The 12,066-nt window shown below is 41.2% G+C and overlaps 1 protein-coding gene across 1 annotated transcript in view; it reads right to left on the reverse strand.

Moving 5' to 3' along the window:
- The window catches only part of LOC117530772 (EGF-like repeat and discoidin I-like domain-containing protein 3), a 68,808-nt gene that overhangs the window by 53,855 nt on the left and 2,887 nt on the right, over positions 1-12,066 (reverse strand). The window contains exons 2-3 of the mRNA XM_034193704.1: positions 4,060-4,185; positions 3,827-3,958 (exon numbers count right to left, since the gene is read on the reverse strand). Coding sequence (XP_034049595.1) covers positions 3,827-3,958; positions 4,060-4,185 — 258 coding nt within the window. The remainder of the gene's footprint in view (positions 1-3,826; positions 3,959-4,059; positions 4,186-12,066) is intronic.

The raw sequence follows: 12,066 nt of genomic DNA on the forward strand, positions 1-12,066 counted from the left end.
TAAGTGGCTGCTTTTCCCTCATATTATGTGCCAGGAGGTAGTTGAGAGTCTGACTCCCCCTGGAAGGCATGCCAGTCCACTGCTGGTTATTTCCCCAGTGCCTTGTCCAAGGACTCAGACACATACTGTGACCAGGAATCAAACCAAGGTCTACATATCGGTAGCCCAACTCCTATCCCAGATACCAGAGAATCAGCATTTGTGTATTTGATGTGATTTAGGAAATGTGGAAGATGAGTTACACTTTGGGCGGCACGGTGGATTAGTGGTTAGCACTGTTGCCTCACGGCGAGTAGGTCGTGGGTTCAATTCCCGGGGCCTTTCTGTGTGGAGTGTGCATGTTCTCCCCTTTCCTCTTTCCTCCGGGTGCTCCTGTTTCCTCCCACATCCAAAGACATGCGGGTTAGGTGGATTGGAATCTTTAACAAAATTGTCCTTAGGTGTGCGTGTGGGTGTGTCTGTGTTTGTTTGTCTGTTTGTGGCCCTGCGACAGACTGGCGTCCTGTCCTGGGTGTACCCCGCCTCACGCCCTATGACTGCTGGGATAGGCTCCAGCCCCCTGCGACCCTTGATTGGACTAAGCGGTAGAAGATGGATGGATGGATGGAGTTACACTGTTTTTCATTGTACATTGTATACTAGTCTAAGAAATGTTTTATTTGAAAAAGTACAAGCCAGGAATCGTGATTTGTTTTGGTTGTACACATTTAATATGCTAAGTTGGCTCTTTGAAGAAGAGGTATTTGCTTTGGGTAAATTTTTGGAGAAAGCGTGGCAGCTGCGGTGGAGACAGCTGTACCCTCATGTATGAAATAGTTATATGTATACATTGTCTGTCTGTCTGTCTGTCTGTCTGTCTGTCTGTCCTGTCCCTCTGAGTTCCCTAAAATGTTGTCGACATAACAGAACAGATTAAGTATCTTTTTTTCCATTTTGTATAAGATTCTTAGGGTGGATTTCTTCTTTATTTAGGGAGGGTGATGGTCTAGTGGTTAAGCGTTGGGCTTCACACAAGAGGATCCTTGGTTCAAAACCCAGCCTGACTGGAAAATCACTAAAGGCCCTTGGGCAAGGTCCTTAATCCCCTAGTTGCTCCCAGTGTGCAGTCATTGTGTGTGTGTGTCTGTGTGAATGGGTGAATGCAAGGCATCATTGTAAAGCGCATTGAGCTTCTGATGCAGATGGAAAAGCGCTATATAAATGCAGTCCATTTACCATTTATTACAACTTGTCACCCTTGGGTGATTTAGTAAATGTCTGAATGAACAGCTTTTGGATCTCTTATTTAAATTTTTCAAAATGACACATTACGTGGTACGTGTAAATAAAAGTATAGACAGACTATGAGCATAACATTTTCATACTGTACATGTTATATTTACCTTCAAAGAATCCTGTATTATGTAACAAAATAAACTAATACCAAAAAAAAAAAAAAAAAAATCATTTAACAGAGTGGTTAAAATTTTTAAGGTTTATGTAAAAAAAAAAAAATGTTGTGTGGGCTGCTGAAGAGGAGGTACTGCTGGCTCACCACCAGAGGGCGCCCTGCCTGAAGTGCGGGCTTCAGGCACGAGATGGCGCAGCCGCCTCACGGGAGCAGCTGGGAGTGACAGCTGTCACTCATCACCACCTCATCATCATCTTCTCCATAAAAGCCGGGCAGCGACTCCACCTCCCTGCCGAGATATCTTCTAGCCAAGAAGGTAATCAGCTCAGCCGTTTATGAGTCATACGCATACAGTTTTTGCTTCTGTACTTTTTGCAGTCATTCCTGTGACTGCTTGCAGCTGGAGGCTGGGTTTGTGGTACGTGGAGGGCTGACGTCTTCGCTCCCCACGCCAAACTTGATAAGTACTCACAAATACTGCACGTGCCGAGTTTCTGGATTGGAGGTGGAGGTTTTCCCTCCGTGTGAAACTACAGACTGTTTTGCTGACTGTTTGCTGGGTGTGTGGTCACACCCACCCTTGATTGTTTCTGCTTCCTGCCAGCAGTACCAGATCCGACAGCCGGAGACGGTGAACACCTGGGGACTCGGGACTTGGCGGCTCCAGTATTCTCCGGGTTCGGTGGCGGTGGAAATCGTGTGGGTGCCGGCTCCTCTCTGGACGGACGTCTTCTATCCTCGAGCCTGCCCACACGTCACCTTGTATATTTTGATTGTAACACAAATTCTATGTTTATCTGTATTCTCGTTGTGCACATTTCACAACAGTAAAGTGTTGTATTTTGGCTCATCTATTGTCCGTTCATTTACGCCCCCTGTTGTGGGTCCGTGTCCTTACACTTTCCCAACAAAAAACATAGAATTTTGTTACAGTTTGGTACTCGCTATTTTTAAGACCATGACAAGAGACGTGTTAACCTTTCAGAGGGTGTGGCATCATTAAACATGCACTGTGAGGTCTACTACAAACGTTTGGTTTCAAATATATGGAGACCAGGCTTCTTAGGGTATGAATGTAGATTATCATCAGTCTACATCTTTGTTTCAAACCATGTTTCAATCAATCAGTTTGCCATTCCAAAACATGCAGTGAAATGGAATGAAATATGTTGTTCAGGTCAGAGTGCTTTGTTAAATAGAATAAATATCCAATAGACAGAGTAAAATCCAAAAGCAACTGTTGGCATCCAAGAGCAGTAATGCACTTAACCCTCAAGCGCCCAAGCTATTTTAACGACTAATATGACCGAGCAGGTTTATTTATGACCCTGTTGACTTTATATTGGAATACTTCTACATAAATGATTGTTTTAGGGTTTTTCATATTTACTTCACTAATATATTTGTCCATCATCGTTTTCATCCTCACTCTGGGCATCAAGAATCAGTCTCAGTGCTTGTGAATCTGTAAATCTTTCTATTCTAGGTCTGTTGGCCGTGCTTCCTTGCAAAACAGTAAAATATAATGATTAGAGTTGGCAAATTACAATACCATCTGAAGTTATAATGTCGAAAATCTCATAGATTTTTCCGGGGGGGGGGGGGTCATAAGTAACCCTGCACAAATTTGGATTATACTTGCCACACGGATCGGCCGATCCTTTCAAAATTCTATGAACAAATGCAGGACAAACAGATTGACAAATTCATGGTAGGAAACGTTTTCCAATTAAAATTAGAAAAATGTGCACAAAAATATATGCCCTTGCTCATAAATTACCCCACTTGGTTCCTCAAGGGTTAATATTGCACTTTTACACTGACATTAGAGCATAAAAGGCAGATCCTCAGCAGTGTAAATGTGTGTGTGTACTCTTTCAAGTGTGAGAAAGAAAGCTGTAACAGGGCTGTTCCATAAGCCTTGCAGCCTTAAGCCCCGCTCCTGCACCTGCTGATATAAATATCCCCTGTGGGTGGCAACGCTGCTGTCTGTGTTGTGTTGTGGAGTCTTTACTACCCACTGCAGTGCCTTCTTGTCTGCAATATAACAGCTGCCATACACGCCGTAATGCAGGAGATCATGATGTTCTCCACCACACACACCTGTAGAATGCTGTGAGCACTAGGGTGCTGTTAAATTCCAGACCTCTGTAAAAACTGAGATATGCACCCTCATGAGTGTCTCTCTAGTTGTGTAGGTTGATGATTTGCTGGTAAGCTTTAATATCTTTTTGTGTGTAATACCCTGATAACTAACCTAACTGATGCACTGGTGATTGTTTACTGGTCAAATGTAGTGGTAATAAATTTGATGAATAAACACAGTGGTGCTTTTGCAACAGACACAACAGTATGAAAGACAATGCATTTTTATGTACTGTGAATGTGCACATGTAGTTGCAGGTGCACGAGGAAGGACATGCAGTCAGAACTTACTGATCTGGCAGTGCACGCCTTCAAATCCAGGCTGGCAGTTGCAGATGTACTCAGTGAATACATCTCCTCTTCTGGCTGGAGAAGTGACCTTGCAAGACCCATCATTCAGACAAGGATTAGGACTGCAAGGTCCTGAGGGAGGACATGGACCGAACAAAGACACAAATAAGTCTGCGTGCCTTATCAGCACAAGGTTAGGGTTTTGTCCCATAATGCAAAGCATTCTGAAGTACCTGTCTCTGTCAGGTTGCAGGTGTCTCCCCCAAAGCCATCTACACAGATACAGATGAAAGGATCGTCTCCTACACCTGTCACACATGTTCCTCCATTATGGCAATGGTTCACCTCACAGTATTCACCTGGAAAAAAAAAGAGAGAGTCAGGACAACTACTGAAGCATCTAAAGCAAACAGACATTCATTTCATCTTCTCCTCTAATCCATGAGTTACACCCCTTTGAAATTTTACTATACGTTCCAGATCATCTCCTGCAGATTTGCAGTCATCACTGAGGGGATGTCTCCTCGTTTAATTTCAGGTTTTGATTTAGTCTCTTAAGCCCTTGGGCCTATATCACCAAAATCACATACCCATACATTATGATTTATTTCTCAGCTTGTACAAGGTCAAAAAATACAAAACTTTGGATCAGCTAAAAGACGGGTCCTAGCGGATGTTGTGGATGCAAAAAAAATTGAAAGTAAATACTTGGTAGGAGTAAATGAGGCTTTTTGCCCAAAAAATTAATTCTGATTTATAATTTATTTGCTTGGCGTTTCAGCTGTGGTTAGTTAGTGGTTAGTTGATATGTGACTGAGTTGGATACTTTTGTAGAGGAGACTTCGCTTGACATTTTGATGTATAATTGCAGGATTGCAGGAGTTACTGAGGAGGATCAGTATAGAAATGGGAAAATTGAAAATATGGTTTGACAGAAACAAATTATCATTAAACTTAAGTAAAACAAAATACATGTTATTTGGCTATTGTAATACAGACATACAGGTTCAGTTACAAGTCGAGGGGGTAGATATTGAAAGGGTACATGAAAATAAGTTTCTGGGGGTGATAATAGATGATAAGATAAACTGGAAGACTCATATAAAACATATACAAAGTAAACTGTCAAGAAGCATTTCAGTTCTAAACAAAGCGAAACATATTCTGGACCACAACTCACTCCGCATTCTTTACTGCTCACTGGTTTTACCATATTTACAGTACTGTGCAGAGGTATGGGGTAATACTTATAAAGGTACAACACAATCACTATCAGTAATGCAGAAAAGAGCTATAAGAATTATTCATAATACTGGCTATAGAGATCATACAAATCCACTATTTTTACAATCCAAATTCTTAAAATTCACAGACTTGGTTCATTTTCAAACAGTACAAATTGTGTATAAAGCAATAAACAATTTACTTCCAGCAAATATTAAAAATATGTTTTTTAACAGATCAGGGGATTACAGTCTGAGGGGGAAATTTAATTTAAAGCATCAGTGGGCACGAACAACATTAAAAGGTTTCTGTATTTCTGTCTGTGGGGTGAGGATGTGGAACAGATTGGGAGTGGGGCTCAAGCAATGTCCAAGCATGAACCAGTTCAAACAGCGGTACAAAAATATGTTTTTTTCTGGGTATAGGGAGGAGGAAGGGTAATGAGGGTTAGGGTGTTTTTGTTTTTTGCTTCGGCTTGTAAATATATAGTATTTTGTATGTAAGTAGGTATGTGTAGGTGTATATTTATGTTTGTGTATATATGTATATGTGTATATATGTGTATGTATATGTGTATGTATGTTGATGTGTGTATGTATATATGTATGTGTATATATATGTATATATATATATATATTGATATCGGTTTAGGTGTGTAGGAATCTATGTGTATATGTAGCAATGGGTATTACTGGTTGTGGGGAAGAAGGGGTAGGGATAAATAAGCTGATGCTTCACCCTACCCCTTTTCGGACATGTTGGGTACACAGTAGGAACTTTTTTGTTGTTGTCTTTACTGATCTATCTTGTAATTGTTGTTGTATCAAATGTTCGAAATAAACAGTTTTCATTCATTTTCATTCATTCATTCATTCATTCATTCATATAATAAGTGTATGTTGGTTAGTTATGAGTGTTCAAATGTTCCAAAATGGGGCAAGTCCCCAAATTTGGGGACTCTTGGGTTTAAGAGGCTATTACTGGTGCTGGCATCTGAAATGTTGACAATATGCCTGTCACTCAGTGTTAATTCATTTAAGAGTTGTAGAGGTCGCACCCAGATCATCTCTAAAGTATATTTCTGGCTGATCTTACATTGTGCGAAAATGTCAGCTACAACACTTTGGTCATGTGTCGTGTTTCTCTAGCTTCCAGGTGTCTAAGTGTTGAAGGGCAAAAGGATGCCCATGCTTCACCTGGCTGTGGCAAATAGAGGTGGGGATGGACCCGTTGTGTGGCTAGGTGGTTGCCAGCACCCATGGTGGTTTCAGCAACACACAGCAACTGTGCATGCCCACAGACCTGATCTGATGATTTTGGTGTAGGATTAACTCCAATTGAAAGCGCCACGAAGGACCAATCAGGTCAGCTGCAACCGATCAGGTCAGCAGGTGGTTTTACTGATGAGCTTCTCTTCTCAATTTAAAGTTGTGATCATTTGTGAAATAAACTGCCAAAGTGAGTGGTTGCAAACGAAACATGTACAGTCTTGGCCCTTCATGCCCACCCCCGCTCTAACTCATACCCTAGCTTGTGTAATTGCCTTTGCCTTCCCACGTTTTTGCTCAGTGTCACCAAAGCAGCTCTATTATGGATCTGTTTGTTAATTTTATTCCTGATGCGCTTTGGGATGAAAATTCAGATTGAAATGGAGAATTGGGTCATTGGTGGCCTTGGACCAGGAGCCTTCTTGATGGCAGGGAAGCATGCCTTCAGTTTCACAAAACTTTCAAATCAGTGGAGGCATTTCATCAGCGGCAAAAGTGTCAACATGATAAAATACACACGTTTTGTCTGAATGTTTGTAGTAACACAAATTAACCACAGTACTACACTGGAGCTTGGTGCAGTGGTGAGGCCTGCTGAGTCATACCAACAAAGAAACCTCCAGTGCGAGTGGCAGCCCACAGATTTATGAGTAACACCACAGCTGTCATATATTCAAAATTTAACCTCAAAGTCAATTTTTCTTTGTGACTCATCTGGTGTGCTGTTAAAATTATTCCAACCATTTTTCCCCTCTCCTGTGAAGCAGTCTGAACCTCTGTTTTTAGATTATTGAAGACCTAACCATGTCAGAAAAGTACCATTACCAAGCTGGGAGTCTGCAAATACAACACTGTGTGGAAGCACAATTGTTTTAGCAGATTCTGTCTGTTTCACATGCAGACTTAACAGTTAAGGTGCCCTGACACTTGCTCAACTTTGATCCATGTGATGATCCCACCCGCTGTGTTCCCAGCTGGATGCAGCGCTTTGTTCCGTCGGCTGCCATGTGCCCCGTTACAAAATTATTATTTTGTACCGGATTAATCATTTTCTCTGGAAGTTGGCTGCTGAAAACGGCTCTAATCACTTCCTGAATCACAGAGGACCGCTCCAGCCAGAGCCGTTCGCGCACGTGCTGAACGAGCTGGAGAAAGCCTTTGGAGCAGTATACAAAGGTAATTGTCATGTTTACATTGTCATAGCTTGGTAAAACAGTTGCATGTTCTTTCCTTCTTGTGTGCAGCTGATCAATTTAACATATCGTTATAATTGTTCAGACGAGCTGCGCTCTGATGCGGTGCGCTGACGCAACCACTCACACTGTTCACTTCTTTACTTGACTTGACGAGCTGCACGTAGTGTTGGGGAGCAGATCGTGCCACGTTGCATGACATTTACGCGTGGAAGATTTTTTTTGAACATTTCAAAATTCTCTTTGCGCAGTTGCATGTGCCGGTGCCTCTCTCACGCTCAGTCTACACCCGTTAAAGACGAGTTTACTATCCTGCAAGACACAGGGCATGCAAGTGCATGCATCAAAGTCGTGCAAGTATCAGGGCACCTTTACTGTCGAACCTACTGAACTAGGCTTTGCTCATGACGTGACGGACATACTTCAGCATGAGAGTCAGTCCAGCTTATTTTGACAGCTACTTAACCTGACCACAGGGAACAAAAATCAGAAAAGCACTTATTAAAGTGGATACCTTGGGCAAGACCCTTGATTGTAATAATTATGGACAAACCCTTCGTCATCCACTCACTGGTTTTCCAAAGAACGTATCTGAAGCTCAAGTGGGGCAGCTCCAATGTTATTCATGCCAGTGCCAAACTCCAGTGCCACAAATATTACCTTGCCATCATCTAAGACATATTCAGTGACTTTCAAACATTCATGTATGCATCCAAGCAATTGTGTAAAGAAAACTAAAATATCAAAGCGATGATTTAGTCCTTATATTTACAAATATGTTAGCCTGATGGCCTCTGGCGGTATGTGTATAAAAATGGCTGTAAGTCCTAAATTGTCAATATTTTTGGTACATACCTTAAACCGAAGTTGAAACTCTACAGTAATGTACAAGGAAATGTTGAATGTTTCATTTGAACTCCATAGCGGTTGTGTACAGATGCAAAAATGTCAAAAACAGTCTCAATATCCAAATACTTATGAACCAGACTGTCAATATTGGTACTATATTATGGTGTTTCTGGGAATTTTTTTAACAGGTACATTAATATTTGTAATTCCGTGTGCATGTTACTGTGCAGATGATATGCGCCTAAAACACACCACCAGCTGGATGCCAACCAGGTAGACTCAAGAGAGACAGCGTGAAGGAGAGAGGAGCACACCGGCTTCAGATTTTTAGTTATGTTTTCCTTAATAATAAAGTCTTTTGTTGTCGGTCTTCATCTGCACCCTGACAGAACCTCATTACACGCACGCTTTGATTCGTCTAACACAACACAGCATGTCTAGCATCAGATTAAGAGATTGCAAGATTAGCTGGCTTACACTGACCCCTTTCAGGAATGATCAGTTGCACAACAATGACAGTGCATCAGCTCAAAATGGACTCAGAGCACGCACCGCACATACAACCCCTGGCAAAAATTATGGAATCATCGGCCTCAGAGGATGTTCATTCAGTTGTTTAATTTTGTAGAAAAAAAGCAGATCACAGACATGACACAAAACTAAAGTCATTTCAAATGGCAACTTTCTGACTTTAAGAAACACTATAAGAAATCAAGAAAAAAGATTGTGGCAGTCAGTAACGGTTACTTTTTAGACCAAGCAGAGGAAAAAAATATGGAATCACTCAATTCTGAGGAAAAAATTATGGAATCACCCTGTAAATTTTCATCCCCAAAACTAACACCTGCATCATGTCAGATCTGCTTGTTAGTCTGCATCTAAAAAGGAGTGAACACACCTTGGAGAGCTGTTGCACCAAGTGGACTGACATGAATCATGGCTCCAACACGAGAGATGTCAATTGAAACAAAGGAGAGGATTATCAAACTCTTAAAAGAGAGTAAATCATCATGCAATGTTGCAAAAGATGTTGGTTGTTCACAGTCAGCTGTGTCTAAACTTTGGACCAAATACAAACAACATGGGAAGGTTGTTAAAGGCAAACATACTGGTAGACCAAGGAAGACATCAAAGCGTCAAAACAGAAAACTTAAAGCAATATGTCTCAAAAATAGAAAAATGTACAACAAAACAAATGAGGAACGAATGGGAGGAGACTGGAGTCAACGTCTGTGACCGAACTGTAAGAAACCGCTTAAAGGAAATGGGATTTACATACAGAAAAGCTAAACGAAAGGCATCATTAACACCTAAACAGAAAAAAACAAGGTTACAATGGGCTAAGGAAAAGCAATTGTGGACTGTGGATGACTGGATGAAAGTCATATTCATTGATGAATCTCGAAACTGCATTGGGCAAGGTGATGATGCTGGAACTTTTGTTTGGTGCCTTTCCAATGAGATTTATAAAGATGACTGCCTGAAGAGAACATGTAAATTTCCACAGTCATTGATGATATGGGGCTGCATGTCAGGTAAAGGCACTGGGGAGATGGCTGTCATTACATTATCAATAAATGCACAAGTTTATGTTGATATTTTGGACAATTGAAAGGATGTTTGGGGATGATGAAATCATTTTTCAAGATGATAATGCATCTTGCCATAGAGCAAAAACTGCAAAAACATTCCTTGCAAAAAGACACATAGGGTCAATGTCATGGCATAGGGTCAATGTCAATGAACAGATCTGATTTGATGCAGGTGTTAATTTGGGGGATGAAAATTTACAGGGTGATTCCATAATTTTTTCCTCAGAATTGAGTGATTCCATATTTTTTTCCTCTGCTTGGTCTAAAAAAGTAACCGTTACTGACTGCCACAATCTTTTTTTCTTGATTTCTTATAGTGTTCTTAAAGCCAGAAAGTTGCCATTTGAAATGACTTTAGTTTTGTGTCATGTCTGTGATCTGCTTTTTTTTCTACAAAATTAAACAACTGAATGAACATCCTCTGAGGCCGGTGATTCCATAATTTTTGCCAGGGGTTGTATATATGGTCTATGACACCAGAATGAAGCTCCGCCCCCTGGAATAACAATCATTATTGGCAGCAGGACATGCTAAGTACAGTCAGTCGTTGCTCAGAGCTGCCAGCGGGCACATGTTGTCATGGCATAATTCTCCTTTCTAGATGCAGAACAGCAAAGTAGATCACTGCAAATGAAAGCAAGAACAGTAAAACATTTTATTTACTCCAAATGCAGGTAACGCATGGCTGAGCACCCCCTGCCTCAACCAGCACCCCATAGGTTACATGACTCCATTTATTTTGTGCCAGACCACATACTAAGTTTGGTTTTGATAGAAAGTGTTGCTGAGATATGACCTGAGAAGAGAGAGTGTGGGGCAACCAAAAAAACAAAACAAGAAAGTAGAGTACGATCTTTGTTTGCTCCTCTCCACAGTGTATCCCCACATGAGCTGCCTGCGCGTGTCAAAGACCCAGACTCATTGCTTGCACTAATCAAGAGGTGAGACATATGTATAAAAGCTGAATTAACATTATTTATGTTAAAATGTGTTAGTTATGTCAAAACATTTAAAAGCACACAAGATGTTTAAATGTTAAAAAAAATATGTTTAAAATATGACAAAAGGTAAAAATAGAAGAATAGAATAGAAAGTTTTTAAAGACACCTTTAAAATGTTTAAAAGGTGTGTAAAATGTGTCAAAGTTCTTTAAACATATAAACATATGTTTACAAAGGCTGTAAAATGTATAAATGCACAGACAGTTCCTTAAAAACTGATAAATATATTTAAAATGTGTTTAACATGTGTAAAAGAATAAAAAGAAACACATGAAGATATTGAAATTGTCTGTATGTGTGTTTGGTTGGGAGGCAGCTATTCATTTGGTTTCGATTGGGGCAGGGGCTCACTCTCCCACACTCCCTGGTCTACAGCAAACAGCCATGGATAGGGTTGTGAGTGTGGATCTGAAGATCAACTGTGCAAAGGAGTTTGACGGTCCTGCGCAGTGTCTTAGCTGATCCAAGGACTGCACTCTTCTGGACAGAGACCTCAGATGTTGTGTCTGGAATCTGCAGGCACCATTCTATCAGCATGGGGGCCACAGCCCTCAGACCACCCATTACCACTGAGACCACTGTGGCCTTTACCTTCCACTTCTTTTCTAGTTCTTCCTTCAGCCCCTGGTACATCTCTATCTTGTCCTGCTGTTTTTTTTTCCTGATGTTTTGCCACATCTACCACAACTCTCCTTTTATGCTCCTTGTCAACCACCGCTGCATGCGTGGAGCACCTGTTTGTCTGTCTGGAACTTAAAGTCCCACAGTACCTTAGCTCTGCTGTTCTCAAACACCTTTGGTGGTGTTGCCCACTTGGAGTTTAGCACATGCAGTTCATATCTGACACAGATCTTATTGTTCACCATCCCATGGCTAGTGCTACCTATGGGTCAATATAACCGAGTGTCCTACTTTTACGACCACAATGCAATGCTATTTGCACTGCAGTGCTATTTCATGCCAAGACTGTACAAGAGGGCACCAAATTTTCTTCAATATTCAAATTTTACTTGGGGGGGGGCAGCTTGTCCCAGCTTGCATTTTACACCCTGCTGCTATGTGCTGGATTGTCTCAGGGGCATCTTTGTACTTTGGGGGGGTCCTGTCTGGTAC

Source organism: Thalassophryne amazonica, chromosome 2 (genome assembly GCF_902500255.1).
Source record: "Thalassophryne amazonica chromosome 2, fThaAma1.1, whole genome shotgun sequence".
NCBI classification, from domain to species: domain Eukaryota; kingdom Metazoa; phylum Chordata; class Actinopteri; order Batrachoidiformes; family Batrachoididae; genus Thalassophryne; species Thalassophryne amazonica.